The sequence below is a fragment of the Tenrec ecaudatus genome, chromosome 3 (genome assembly GCF_050624435.1).
Source record: "Tenrec ecaudatus isolate mTenEca1 chromosome 3, mTenEca1.hap1, whole genome shotgun sequence".
NCBI lineage: Eukaryota > Metazoa > Chordata > Mammalia > Afrosoricida > Tenrecidae > Tenrec > Tenrec ecaudatus.
The window spans coordinates 11,450,836-11,465,868 of record NC_134532.1 but is presented as its reverse complement, the minus strand read 5'-3'; the positions used below and the strand labels follow the sequence as shown (position 1 = coordinate 11,465,868).

The window sequence follows — 15,033 nt, the reverse complement described above, 5'->3', positions numbered from 1 at the left end:
GTAACACAAGTACACATAGAGAAAATGCTACAAAAACTGTGCATGGCCTAGGATGCCTGAACAATTTATTGAAGCTCTGGCCCTTTACAAGGAAGTTTGCCAATCCCTGGTTGTTGTTAGGTGGTGAGTCAGTTTCAACTCATAGCAACCTGATGTACATCAAAACAAACATAGCTGGTCCTACACCATCCTAACAATTCTTGCTATATTTGAGCCCACTGTTGCCATCTGAGAGCAGTGCCCGCCTAGTTCAGACTTATTTCATACACAGTTACTAAAACAAACCAGCAACAGCGACATCACTGGAAAAACAAATCACTGAAATAAACTGAAATAATATAAATATACTTTTTAATTTTCATAAGAAAAAGTTATAACATTATAAATAGCCTGTTAATAAGACTTGGTTGACATCTAGTTAACATAACACAACACATGTATTATTTTTCTCTTGAAAATATTCAAATATACTTCCATAGTTTCTTTTACAAAATAAACTAAATGATATGTTGTGTTTAACAAGGTTTGTGCATAATAAGCAATTTAACACACTGTTTTTCAATGCTTGAAATAATAAGTCAATTACCACATATACTCGAGTCTAAGCTGACCCAAGTATCAACCGAGGCACCTAATTTTACCCACAAAAACGACATTTAAAATGTGCTGAAAAACTCAGTATATACGGTATATTAATTTAACCTGTTTCTTGAAGAGGGAAAAAGGGATCACATCAGTAAAACAATTGGTACTATAATCTTAGTTATGGTTCCACACAAAGCAGACATCACTTTTCATGAGAAAGCAGGAACTATACAACATAAAAGGTGCTCACATGAAGTCATTTTCAAATAAAAATCAGATTAAGTATGAGACTGTTCCATTGCTACCAGTTACCTCTGCCTCGGACGATAAATTAAATAAGAATAGTATACAGTCCATGAGTCTACTATGAATTCCATGTCACATATTCTCGTATGTTAAAAAAACTTAAGGTTCATTTTTAAGAGGGGAGTAGGTGAAGAGTATTGCTAGAAGGCAGAATCATGAAAGGCATCAGTAAGGACCCTGTCATGAAACAAGGTGCTATGGATTGTTCACTGTGTGATGTTAAAACCCACTGCTACCCAGTTAGGCAGTCCTACACAAACATGAGGGGGAAAGAAACTGTTTTCTGTCTTCATTCAAATCAACTCCTGCCCCTCCAAATTCAGATTAAAAGGGTTTTTTGGTCACTACATTTTAACAAATTAATACAAACTATAAAGCAACCTTCCTTTTTCCTTATAATGTTAGGTAACAATTCTACCTGTTTGAAAACTGCAAATGGAACGCCGGTCACATAAGAGAATGATGCATGCATTTACCACCATCAACAAGTGTAGCTTGATGCTCTCAAATGTCTTCACAGCTCAAGTACAGTCCACTAGGTCACCGGAGTCATTTCCTCGTCAGAGCTGCTGGATTCATCTTTTAGCTCCAATTCCTCTAAGACTCTGTCTACGGCTGTACAGTTTTTCTTCTTGCATTTCTTGGGAATTGCATCATGTTTACAGATTTTCCTCATCTTAATGTTGGGCAATTTCTTCAGATCAAAATCCCATTCCCTAGACAAAAGGAAGTTAGTTGGTGGAGGGAAAGGTGGGAAGTAAAGAGTCTATAGTAAATATAGTGAAAGCAGCAGAGAAATGTTTCTACATGCATAGAGATTAAAGTGCACTAGAAAAATAGAAATGCACTGGAAAAAAACAAACACTGTCCCAAGAGTAGAGGCTTGCTTTCTTTATGCATTTTCTCCTTAATTTATGCAAGAAGTAATTGCAGAGTTCTGCATATTTAAATCTCCAAAATCATACAGGAGAGCAGTAGGCTAAAGTTACAAGAGGGCTCTGTTCAGTTCTTCAGTTCTTCCTGACTCTCATCCCGGATTAAGCTATAAAGTAACAAATAGCAGAAGTGGGACTTGTGTCATGCCTGTCTAGCTCTAAAACATGTGACCAGGAGAAGGTTTTCCTTCCTTTTCACGCAGGATGGCATCACAGTTACAAGTAAGTTGCAACAGTCACGTTTAACCTAATCATTTTAAAACTTCCAGTTTTTTAACAGAACTTTTATGTGACAATACTTGTTCTCAAATTGCTTTAGAGCATGGAAAGATGGTTTCAGCAACAGAATTTCAACCAACAATACTAACAACGGCTACGCGAGTCTCAGGGGACACCAAAGCCAAATGGCACAACATACCATACATACTCGAGTGTAAGCTGACCCGAAAATCAGCCGAGGCACCTCATTTTACCATAAAAACTGCACTAAAAATGTGCTGAAAAACCTGGCTTATCCACAAGTATACACAGTAGTTCGCAAAAGACAGGGCTCTATATCCTAATCCAGTGATTAGCAACGGGGTTTAAAGAAAAGTGACGGAAATCAAAATGGACTAAAAGACCATGCAAACGTCAGACTCTATAACGCAGACTCAGCCAGTGCCTGGCGATCACTACCAAATATCTGCGAAAAATCTCAACAGAGGGCCCTGGACCGGGAGGGAAAACGCAGAACAAAACTCAAAATCAGAATGCACCATGCCCGCTGGCTGCAGAGACTGGGGATGCCCTCAAAACTATGACCCTTAATTAGTCTTCAGGTCTGCGTGAGACTCACCTGGGTTAAAATCATTTAAGATCAAGAGGGCAGCAGTTACCTAAGGTCAAAGTGCAGTTCGGAAAGGAGGAGGAACCATGTAACTCAGGAAGAGACGGGGAGAAGTAAGGGCACCCTACACTCTGTGAACCTTCAGCCAATGCATGATCAAACATTTCCAAAATAAAAGCGTTCCGTTAAAAACCCTATGTTCTCTGACTAAAGAGGAAAAGATTAAAAGACGCAACCGGTTTTCTTTTAGGGGTAAAATCTATATTCAAAAGAGAAGAACCTCCATGTTTCATGCAGTTTACTTACAACTTTAAAGGACACACACTCACCTAAGTGTTTTCAGATTAGCTGCATCTACAATGTCGGGAATCTCTGGGGAAGAAAAACAATTATGCCCATTAAACAAGGCTTTCTATATGACATCATGCTATAATGTCTTCATGTATTCACTCAGATACAAAAACAATACTCCATAGGAGGTACATCAAAAGCAAGACCAAGTCTGAAAGCATAGCTACAGCCAAAGGGAAAAGTACGCTTTCCAGACGATAGGTTCAGTCAGGAGATTCAGAGTCTGCCTGCAGATAACGGACAAATTTTAGCATAGAATCCTATAAAATAAAGCAATCTATTAATAAACAAACAGGCCTGTCCGTTGAAACCATTAAAAGATACCTAGAAAATTCTAACCACTAATATGCGAAAGCAACTTGATATCGTTTTCTCCTGCAGTGAAATGTACAAAACTTTCTACCACGTAAATCACCTTGTTACAGTTCATTCAAAGAGAGCAGGGTGATTTCATCTTTTAAAATCTCAGTATTTAGGAGGTGGGAACAGACACACACACATAACTATCAACAGAAGTGAGGGGAAAAGTTCAATACAATTTTAAAACATTCTTAATAAAAACTAGGGTGTGAGAGTTTGCTATCATGATGATGAAAAATATCATACACCAATACACATGATCATACTTACTGGTATAATACAGGAGACATTTATTAAAAAACAACAACAACAACCAGGAAACACCATTATAAAAGTTGAAGCCAATGTATTTCTGTACAAAATAAATTCCAAACCAAAAAACTGACTGTCACTGAGTCAGTTCCTACTCATACACAGCCCTAGTCCAGGGTAGCACCGTCCCCAAGAATTTCCACGATTTCCCATTTTTAAAGGCGCAGAGTGCTTCATCCTTCCCTCTGGGAGTGGATGATTTCAAACTGCTGATCCTGATGTTAGCAGACCAACTCTCAACCCACTATGCCACCACTGACAGTCAAATGGAAATAATACAAAAGATATTCAATGCAATTTTATCCTGACTTTACAGTCGTTTGAAAATCTACAAATCTGAGGGGTCAAGTGCTTAATTGTGGTAAAGACTGGATACCGTTGAACTACTGGACTGTATGATACGTTGATGAAGCGCCAATGAACTGTTTTTAAAAAGGTATAAATTAAGAACATTCCAAATAAATATATCAAATCCAAATATAATGAGTCAAAAATTGGTATGCCACCCTGGTAGAGAAGAGTATCTAGCTAATCTTCTCAAAGTCTTATTAAATTAATTTGGACACATATTTCTAGATACTTGTGAACCTGTTTCCGTTTACTAACCTTTCACCATGCTTCTGGAAGAAGCACTGGGTAGTTAGACAAATACCAGAACTAAGTTCTAGTACAGGCTCTATCACCAAAAGATGTTTGTCTCAGACAGTTATTGAAGTGCTCGTATGCACACTAGATCTCAGCATCGTGTCACTGTTATTGTTAGGGACCTCAAGTTGGTTCAGTCGCATAGCAACCTGTGTGCAAGGCCCTCTGGACCACAGAATGGATACAGATCCCAAGCTCCTTTCATTTCTCCAGTACCTCACAGTTCAAATAAAACTGAATCTTAGCTGCTAACTAGAACCCTAACACCTATTCAATTTGAAGTCAGGCTGCCTTGTTGGCTTTCTATGGAAGGCTAAATCCCAGACTTTTCTGGTGTGGTGGTGTCAAAGTTTAAGCATATATATATATATATATATATATATATATATATATATATATTAATATATATTAATATATATTACTATATATATTACTATATATTACTATATATAGTATATATACAATATATATATATATATATTTTAAAGAAGATTCTATTTTTCCTAAGACTAAATAGTTTCAAACTTCTGGATATACTTTAGTGATTTCTCTAAGCTTCTTGCAATATATTTTTTTAATTACCAAGATTAGAATTTATATGAATATAAGATTACAGGAAGAAATTACAAGACTAAAATCTCCTATAATGAACACTAGAACTGAGTAAACTAATGGCAAAATGGTGTGAGGGTATGGTAGTGAGTTGGGCAAGTAAGATTACAGATCAAACCAACTGTAAACGGAGACTTAATACTCTTACCTTGTAAAGAAATGGCCACATTAAAAATAGTTTGAAGTCTATGCCAATGCAGAAAAATCTAGCTAGCTATGAAGGATATAGAAATTAAACCTAAACCTGTAACGCAAACCTGTACTAAAATATTCTCATCATACTGCAATGACAGAGCTGTTGAACTACATCATAGTATTCATTAATAATTTCCTCAGAACTAATTGCTTCTAAAATTAAAAGATCACTTCCTATTTTTGTGGCAATTTTGTTTTTAACCCTAGGAATTTTTTAAATCATTTTTCCCATCAGTTTCACATTTTAAAAGGTACCTGCCCCATATTCTCGCTTAGCTATTATTTAATGCAACAAAACACAAATCAAATCAACTCTGATTCATAACGATACTGATATCGGACAGGATAGAAATGCCATATCTTTCTCCTAGAACGTCTGATGTGTTCAAATGTTTGACCTTTCTATTGGCGAGTGGACACTTTAACCACTGTGCCACCAGGGCTCAGGGACAAAGAGCGGAAGCACAGAGACTCAGTAAGTGGCATAATCTTGTTGGGAGTGACAGTTGAGGCGAGGGTGCCCTAAACTTAAAAAGGATAGGTGGTAGTGTTAGAAACGTTATCAAATTATAAATAGAATTTTTCTGGAAGCTTAGATGTGGAGTTTGAAAGATAAAAGTAAATATGACTCTTGGTTTCTGATCTGAGTAAATGGATGTGTGGCAGTCCCAATAACTCAAACAGGGAACTTGCAAGAGAAACAAATTAAATGCAGATAGCAGCAGGACTTTGCTTTGGATGTCACTGTGAGACATTTAAGCAGAAAATTGAGAAATTCCAACATGAGACATCAGCCTTTAGAATTAGATGATATGTAAGATCAGCTTTTAAATAGATTGGCTGAGATCACCTAAGGAATGGGTGCAAACGGAAGAAGCCTGAGGACAGAGCTTGAGCCAAGCGTGAAGAGGAGCAAGATTTGGCACATACTGCTGTGGAGTTGACCGACACACAGAGACTCCACAGCACAGAGTCGAATGGCTCCTTTGGGGGTTCGATCTGCAAATCTTTACAGGAGCTAGAAGACTCACCTGTCTCTCTTAGAGAAACTGGTGGCACTGAATCGTTGACCCTTTAATTAACGGTCCAATGGTGAGCCGCTACGTACCAAGGCTCCCTGGATTTAGCACAGGAAATTTAAATGTGGGGCCCGCAACCTATTAAGAAAACTAGAAAATTGAGAATGATGAGGGCAATGAATGTACAAATGTGCTTTACACAATTGATGTATGTATGGATTGTGATAAGAGTTGTAGGAGCCCCTAATCAAACGATTAAAAAAAAAGTAAAAATGATCAATGTCTTCTATACCACAGGAAAATCTTGCAGACATTGAGTAAATAAGATTCCATGCAATTATTTGTCTTAGCAATTTGAAAGTCAAGCAGCAGAGAGTACTTTGAATTGAGTGATGGGGAAAAAAAATAGTGCATGAGGAAACAGACGAAAAACCTGAACAAATTCTACACTTCTAGAAGTTAGCCACGGAGGTGACAATGGCCTAGCACTGGCTGAATCCTTCCCTTGCTGTCCTATACTAGGCACTAAGCCAAGCATTCTCATAAAATCTCATTTAACTTTGAAACAACTTGAATTTGTAGGCATATTATTTGTTTTAAAACTGAAAGACGAGATCCAGAAGAGGTTAATTAATGTGTCCTGTTAGAACAGTGAATCTTAAGTATTTGCATTCAGATCTATCTGGTTCTAAAACTATTCTGGTTGCTTTGTCATTTGAGGACACTAAATTCTTACAAATTATAAAAAGGAATTGCTTTCTACTTCAGGGTTTCTAGTATGAAAAAAATACTTTTCCTCCAGATTCCTTCATTTTTATGTTACAATTATTAAATTTTAGAAACTTAACTTTTCTATTAAATGCTTCATTTACTCTACTTCAGTGATAGTGATGTGAAGTCCATGTTGGACTGCTAACAACATGGTTGGTGGTTCAAACCTACTAGTCATTCCTCACAAGAAATATGAGTCTACCTGCACTTATAAAGAGTTACAGCTTGAGCAACCCAGACAGGGTGACTGTGAGTTGAAGTCACCCCGATGGCAGGGAGTATACTTCTGAAGGAAATCCCTGTGACACAAATGTCCACAAGGACCAAGCCGGGAACATGAATAAAGAAAGGGTCAACATAGAAAACTTCAGAATGCATGGCCCGGTCTACAAAGAACAGCTGCTAAAACACTCCAGCAAGTGATTTTGCCACACAATTTTATTTTTAAGACAAGAAATCCACCTATTTTACACAAAATGACCAGATTTTTTGGACCTTGAGAAAATTTCTCAAACGTTGCTAAGCCAGTGGAAACAATTTGTCGGCCACACCTGATCTTTGAGTAGCCACTAGTGTGTAGGCTTTGCAGGGTGTACCTATCTTCCATTACTGTGTTGTTTTACACAGTGTGTACATAGGGTCACTACGAGGCAGAACCAAGTCAATGACACTTCACCACTACCACCAGCAAACCAAGGGCATGCCCGTGTCTTCAGAACTATGTAAGCCATGCTCCAATGTCACTGGTATTTGAGTAACAGTTCAATGTCAAGGAAACATAGTTTCTGAAAACTAATTCTAAGTACAGCTTGCTAGCTACGATGACAAAGCTGAGCCGGACACAGTTATAAGCTAAGCAATCTTTGTCCATGGTTGGGGTAAGCACACAACCACCCGAGAACACAGCACAGTAGGTGCGTGCCACAAAACAGAGAAAACGTACTGCCCCCGTGGGAAGATAGGTCACACGACTGCTAGCTTGGGAAATGTAGGTTAAAAAGGATGGGTCCAAAATTATCGAACTAACAAAACAAAGTAATAGAAAACAACTGAATTACACAAACAGGAAAAAGATGTTAAAAGCTTTGACACAAATTGCAAATCCGATACAGAATCAGAGCAAACGCACCAAGGCCATAGCCCTCATATTGCTGTCGCTCCCGCTCCATCGTCTGCTTGATAACCATCTCCCGGGAAACGTGGCGCCGGCCTTGCCTGTCTTTGATGCTGTTATGTAACTCAATCTGCTCCAACTCACTGCTGAATCGATTTAAATAACTGAAAAATAGGAAAATGGCACTGTTACAAAGTCTACACTTCATTAAACACTTAGTTACCTGCCTTTCTCACCGTTTCGATTTCTCTGAGGTCCTGAATCCTCCAAACTCTTTACCCTATCACTGGATAACACACAATTATTTCCAGAATTTCAGGGACCAAAACACTGCCCACTACCAACACCTCTAACTTACCGAGTGGATTCCAACTCACAGAAAGCGTATAGCGTATATGTTCCTGTGGGTTCCTGAGACTGTGACTCTTTACAGGAGTAGAATCCCTATCTTTCTCCCTCGGAGCAGCTGGTGGTTTTGAACTGTTAACCTTATGGTTAGCAGCCCATGACATACCCCCACCAGGGCTCCAAAGTATATGTTAATTCCAGGCCCTTATATTGTGCAACATCTCCAGATGAATCTTCCCCTTTAGCATATCAACCCAGAACCTGTCATTCATCCCCTTGCTTCCCTCCATCCCCTAACAAGGCTATTCCATTTCCTGGGCTCCTGATCCCAGGAAAGGATATGATCATTCATCACGTAAGATGGCCAGTGCCCTCCTGACTTAGTATCTGACATCACACTTTTCACTAAGAGCCATGCTTCCACCTTCTTCAAATTCCCAGGCTTCATTTTTTCCCAGTCCTGTTACTAAGCAAGCAAGGTCACCGACACATCTGGTTTGGGCTTCTACCCAGCCTCTCTACCATCTCCCGGGTAAAGGCACGCTCCTTTCGGACATTGTCCTCTAGCGACTGTACCTATCATATGAATGCAGCCATGCCAGGTGCTTGCCCTAAAACCTACTCGTTGTTTCCAGTATCTTCCAGCACAAAGTCTTAACTCTGAACTTGGCATCTGAAGTCTTCCATGAGGTGGCTGGTACTTATTGTACCTGCCACCCTTCCCTCCCTAATCTTGTTCTTATGGTCAGAGTAAATGTGTTTCCTGAGCTCTCACCTCCAAGTCTTTCAGATGGTGTTTCCACTGCTGAAAGGCTCGTCAACCTCTGTACTATCCTTTTCAAGTCCTTTCCCCTCACGTGTCAGTTTAGATCAGGGGTCCTCAAACTACGGCCCACGGGCCACATGCCACAGGCCACATTTATCCGGCCCGCCGGGTGTTTTTGCCACCGCTGCCTGTCCTGCTTAGCAGCCGATTCGTCCAGTGTGCATAGGAATTTAATCATAGTTGTTTTTCTAAACTATAGCCCGGCCCTCCAACAGTCTGAGGGTCAGTGAATTGGCCCCCTATTAAAGGACCCCTGGTTTAGGTAATACTTCTCCCAGGAAGCCTTTCCTGACCCCAGGAAACCGGGCTAACTACCACTTTGAGTCTAAAGTAGCTGAGCCAAAATATGGATCCAAAGTCTCTCTCAGATAACAAAACCCATTTTCTCCTCCTCAATCCAGAACAGAATTCTGGCTTTTAAAGAATCTAGCTGCAGAATTCCCTTTGTAACTCTCCGTTCATAATACACCCATGGTTTACCTTTCAATCAATGCGCAAGCATCTTTCTTTGAATATTCGACTTTTCTGCCATCAAGATGATTTTGAAACCACTGTAGTTTTTCACCTATAAACAGCAAGTACGGAGGCAGTTTAGTATTACCATGAGTCATTAATAAAGAGGTGTTCTCAAGAGGATGAAAATTCATCTCCATATCCAATATAAAGACTGTGTGGCTGCAAAGATAATGAACCAGTCAGTCAGATATTAAACTGTCACGGATTAGGGAGGAGATAGGTGGCAAGGATGCTTCTCTGCACACGTTCCTTACGAAAATGTGAATGCAAAACACAATACCAAACAAGAGAACATGAAGTCCTAAGTGGAACATATGTAAGATAACTAGGTATTAACAGGAGTTATGGAAGCTTGGTCAAAGGAGCAGTAAGCAGCAGACAACATAACAGGAACTGCACAGCCCTGTGAAGATCGGTGCTCTTGTCCCCTTTTCAGAGGACGAATGGCCAAAAAGTTAGCAAATACATTAATCTGCCGGATCCTAAATAAGACGTTACGGGGATATATTAACAAAGGACTGATGAACCTTTTCCCTACCAGTAAGTCTAAGTAATGAATCTCTTCTAGTTAGACTTCCTAATATCGCAGACCAAGAAACGGTCCTATTCAATATTCAGACACCCCACTTTGAAGTAGTATTCCCTGATAATGCTGCAGATATAAGGCTTCAAATACCTCCAACTTTAGCAACTATATATGTCTTTTCCCCAGCAGTATCGGAAAACTGAGATAAAAATCATTAAGTTTATTTAAATGTATGTCAATGATCATTTTGGACTTTAAAAATGGATGTAATCAAGTTTCTTAAATAAACCACTTAGGTGACAATAGTGTTTCAAAGGAAAGGCTGGACAGAGCAGAACTTCACTACACTGTAACCTGATTTCAAATTAGTACGTCCACTTACCAATAATGTTGAGACGCAAGGCTTTCTCATTCTTCATTCTTAGAAGAAAACAAAATTCATATTAGAAAATTTCAAAAGCAATTGATAATAATTTGTCAAACGCAACCAATCAAAAAAACTCCTTTGAAAGCTTTCATTCAAAGATCACTCTTTTAAATTTACAAATTAATTGTTTAAACACAGAAACATTGTCTAAAGTGTTGTTATAAACTTTTTTTCGCTCTTTAATGACTAAATGAAGTCTACAGAACAAATCAGTTTTATTTCACAAATGAAAGTGTTACTTAATTAAGAATGAGTATTGGGTGTTTTTTTAAATGAAATATGCATAATATTTGTGCACAAAAGTGTAACAGAAAATTAATACCTTTTATCATTTTGAATGTTGCCCAAGTGAATTACTGTTATCTTTTGGAATTCAAAATAACAAGACCAATTGCATGTGATATGAATTTGAATTATGAAAGAGTTATAACAAAGAAGTAACTCATTAAGTTCCAAAAAGCAGTCTAAGAAACACATGCTTTCTACAACTGATATTGTAATCATTCAAAAGATGCCTTTGGCTGGCTACTCTCTGCCAGAATTTGTGCTCGTCCCTGGAGCTACAGCAGGAACAAAAGGTCAGCTGTTCACGTACTAACAAATCTGAAAATTTAGAGGCGACAAGAACATGGAGCCATCTTTTAAAAGTACCTATAGGACATCTTAAAACTGACGTTTTCCACAGGAAGTAAAATGTAAACTGACACTTCACGCAGAGACAAAAACATTATCAGGACAAAAAAGGGATGGGGAGCCTAAGAGTAAAAAGAGAAAATCATTTTACCCAAAAGAAAAAGCTTTACATAAAAGAGATGTTCCCATGGCTTCTATCCATAAAAGAATAAGCAAACCGGATTTATCTTTCTGCTTCAGGCAACTAGAAAATTAGACAAGTAAAATAAAGCTTTTAAAATAACAGCTTTTTGGTCACAGAGTGGGAGGGAATATTCACAATACCAATAGCTAACAAAGAATTTGTATCTAGAATATACCAATAGCTTTGACTACTCAAAAAACTGAATTGTCTGAAAAGCGGAATATATGCCCATAAAACCCTTAAAAAATAGACAAATCAATGTGAAAAGCAAGATTTGAACAGATGTATTATCAAATTCATATAAATGTCCAATAAGCACATAAATAATGCTAACATTAATTCTCAAGAAATGTATATTAAAACCAGAGATCCCACTATACACCTACTTAAGTGGCTAAATTTACACTGACAAAGGATGTGGAACAATTTCATTCTCATTCCAAGATGGTGAAAATAGAAAATGTTTCAGAATACGCAGTTTCAGAAAATCACTTCAGGAAGAACAATTGCTCATGATTACACGTACTCCTCCCACGTTGTTGTGGTTGGAGGCCATCAGAGCGCCCTGACTTATGTGACCCTATGTACAACACAACAAACGCTGCCCAGCTCTGAGCCAGGCTCACAATTGTGGTGTTTGAGCCCATTGTGGCAGTCACCGTACCAATCCATCTTTTTAAGGGTATTCCTCTTCACAGACTCCCTCCTCTACCAAGCAGGAGGCCCTCCTCCAGACACCGGTCTCCCTTGGTAACATGTCCAAAGCATGTGCCGCAATAGCTTCTGAAGAGCCTTTTGGCTTCCTTCAAAGCAGATTTGTTTGTTTTTCTGGAAGTCCACAGGGCTCTCATTATTCTTCACCAATACCATAATACACATGCTTTAATTCTTCTGGAATGAGACCTATATAATCCCCTACCATATAATCCAGCCATTTGAAAACCTATAATTTATTACTAGCTCAATTTCTTACATACACTTAAACATACACTACAAAACCCAGCAGTCCCAATCCTAGGAATTACAAGTGAGATGAAAATATATTCCTACACAAACGCTTATATACAAATGTCCATGTCACTAGCCTTGAAAATAGTTAATGATATAGATTTAAAAATGAACACATTCTCATTTAGACTTACTGCATGAATATAATTTTTAAAGACATACATAAGGCACATAAGCAAATGGACATAACTCTTTTCCAACAAAACTTTATTTATATAAAATAAGTGGCTGGCCTCATAATTTATCAACCTCGGAAAATAGTAAAAAGCTGGACACAATCAGTGACCATCATCATCTGAATAATAAATGAGTGCCACATCCATGAAGTGGAATGCTAATCAGCTGGAAAAGACCAACTAATGCATGCAAAAATAGTCACCAGAGCTGAACAAACTTAGCAAGGCCCAAATTAGAGTGATATAGGGATTGCAAAAGAAAGGAGATATATTTGAAATTTAAAACTGCAATGGAAAGTAAAACCACCCTGTTTCTGAGAACAAACACCTTTAATTGACAGCTCCCACCCAAAGAGAGTAGTTATCTAAAATGGCCTTCCATGATTTTTTTTGTATCATTTTATTGGGGGCTCACAATCCATACAGACATCAATTGTATAAAGCACATTTGGACATTCATTATCCTCATCCTTCTCAAAACATTCGCTCTCCATGCCCCCAATGGTTCTTGCCTTTTAGTATTCATGACCTTGCCCTGCTGAGTGCAGTTGAATCTAGTGATTTAATTAACAAATGAAACAGTGCAACAGTGATGGATGTGATTCCAAAACCGTGTTAAAGATTGCCTTCACCGTGTGTCTCGGAGCCCCTACACTGGGGGAAGCAAGCTGCTCTGCCATGGCGTGTGAACGTACATATGGAAAAAGTAACAGGCAAGGAGCAGGCTTCTGTGATGGCACTTCAAGCAAATCCTCTCTAACAAACTGTGAGAGGACAGCAGATCCCACTCTACAGCAAGTCTCACTCTACAGCAAGTCCTACCCTACAGCAAATCCCACTCTACAGCAAGTCCCACTCTACAGCAAATCCCACTCTACAGCAAGTCCTACCCTTCAGCAAGAGACTATGACTCGGAAGGACCCAGGCTAAAAGCTTCCAGATACCTAATGGATGTGGACTGTGAGAAATAGAAATTGTATAAAACGGTAGCAGATAACAAACAGTAGCTGATAATTACTAGGCATTTTCAAGAAATCATGGGTGCCTGAAGTTCATGTTACACCCTGCTGTTCATTTTCTCTTGCCTCTGCTCCCAACCTTTTGAAAATAGACAATTCAGCATTTCTGATTTGTTACAGTATTTAATGGTGGATGCGGTGCTTACACACTGGGCTAGGAGCTGCAAGGGCACATCACTCGACACTCCTCAGGGGAATGGGCTTTCTACTCCTGGAAAAGGTCACCGTTGTGGAAACTCGCCTTGTAAGGTCACCCTGAGTTGGCACTGACTTGATGGCTGTGGGGGGAGGTCAGACGCTTACAGAAATCCTCCCTAAGGGAAGTTAGTCACCAGACTACAGGGTAGGCCTTGCTCCCTGCTTTGGGGACCAATAAACTTTTTCTCCCTAAGGCCTGCGGACCAAGTGTTCACACCTTGCCAATAATAGTCTCTATCAGTTGAGCCAGGGAACAGGCCAAACTGGCTCTGTGACATCCAAAGTTAAGCTGCCATCCTAAATCTAGGATCCGCCCATCTTGCCACATGTATACCCCCAATCCCTCCTCTTCCTGTTACGTGGATACCCCTAGATCACCCCCTCTCATTACTGTATTACCTATAGCACAGCCCCTTCCTGTGACGTATGTCCTCAGCTGTAATTAGGGGGCTTGCACGTCCCCAGAAAATATAAAAAGCCTGGGCTAGCATCAAAGATCTCTCTCTCTCTCTCTCCACGTGGACCACCAAGCGGGGCTGAGGTGAGTATGCTACCATGAATTGTGTCTGACTCCATTTACTTCAATACTTCACTTCTATCTCTCATGCTCTCTATGACTTTACTATGATCTTTACTTATTATCGCTGTACAATTGCGCCTACCGGACCAGTAATGATGTGTTAGGGCTGGCTTCCCCTGACAGATGGCAATGAGTTTGTTTGGGCTTTTCATGGCTTTAGTGCAGGGTGATCAACTGAATTTCAGGATGCTACTTGTGATCATGCTTCCACTGAAAATCAAATATGATTCACGGTCACCGAAGCTGCAACTCAAACATGACAGACGGCAAGCTGCGCTAGCACGCTGATTCTGACTCATACTGGTTTTGTGGTTCTTAGGTTCTGTCACGTTGATTCCAATTCACAGCCATCCTCTATCCAACAACAAAATACGTCCTGGCCCCGCACTACTCTCACAAGTGTTGCTATGTTTGACCCATCGGTGCAGCTACCATGTCACCATCTCTTGGAGGGCCTTCTTTGTCGCTGACCCTCCATGTTTTGATTCTGGCGCACAGCAACTCGGTAAGGCAAGAGCAGAAGCGCTCCTGCGGGGTTTTGAGACCACCCATCTTTAC

The 15,033-nt window shown here is 39.5% G+C and overlaps 1 protein-coding gene across 2 annotated transcripts in view; it reads right to left on the bottom strand.

The window, feature by feature from the left end:
* Positions 1-334: 334 nt before the first annotated feature.
* TMA16 (translation machinery associated 16 homolog) overlaps positions 335-15,033 on the bottom strand; it is a 28,156-nt gene continuing 13,457 nt past the window's right edge. For both annotated transcript variants that reach the window (XM_075543650.1, XM_075543649.1), the window contains 5 exons: positions 10,633-10,670; positions 9,689-9,773; positions 8,050-8,198; positions 2,985-3,027; positions 335-1,607 (listed from right to left, as the gene is read on the bottom strand). In XM_075543650.1, coding sequence (XP_075399765.1) covers positions 1,427-1,607; positions 2,985-3,027; positions 8,050-8,198; positions 9,689-9,773; positions 10,633-10,670 — 496 coding nt within the window. In that variant the 3' untranslated portion in view covers positions 335-1,426. The remainder of the gene's footprint in view (positions 1,608-2,984; positions 3,028-8,049; positions 8,199-9,688; positions 9,774-10,632; positions 10,671-15,033) is intronic.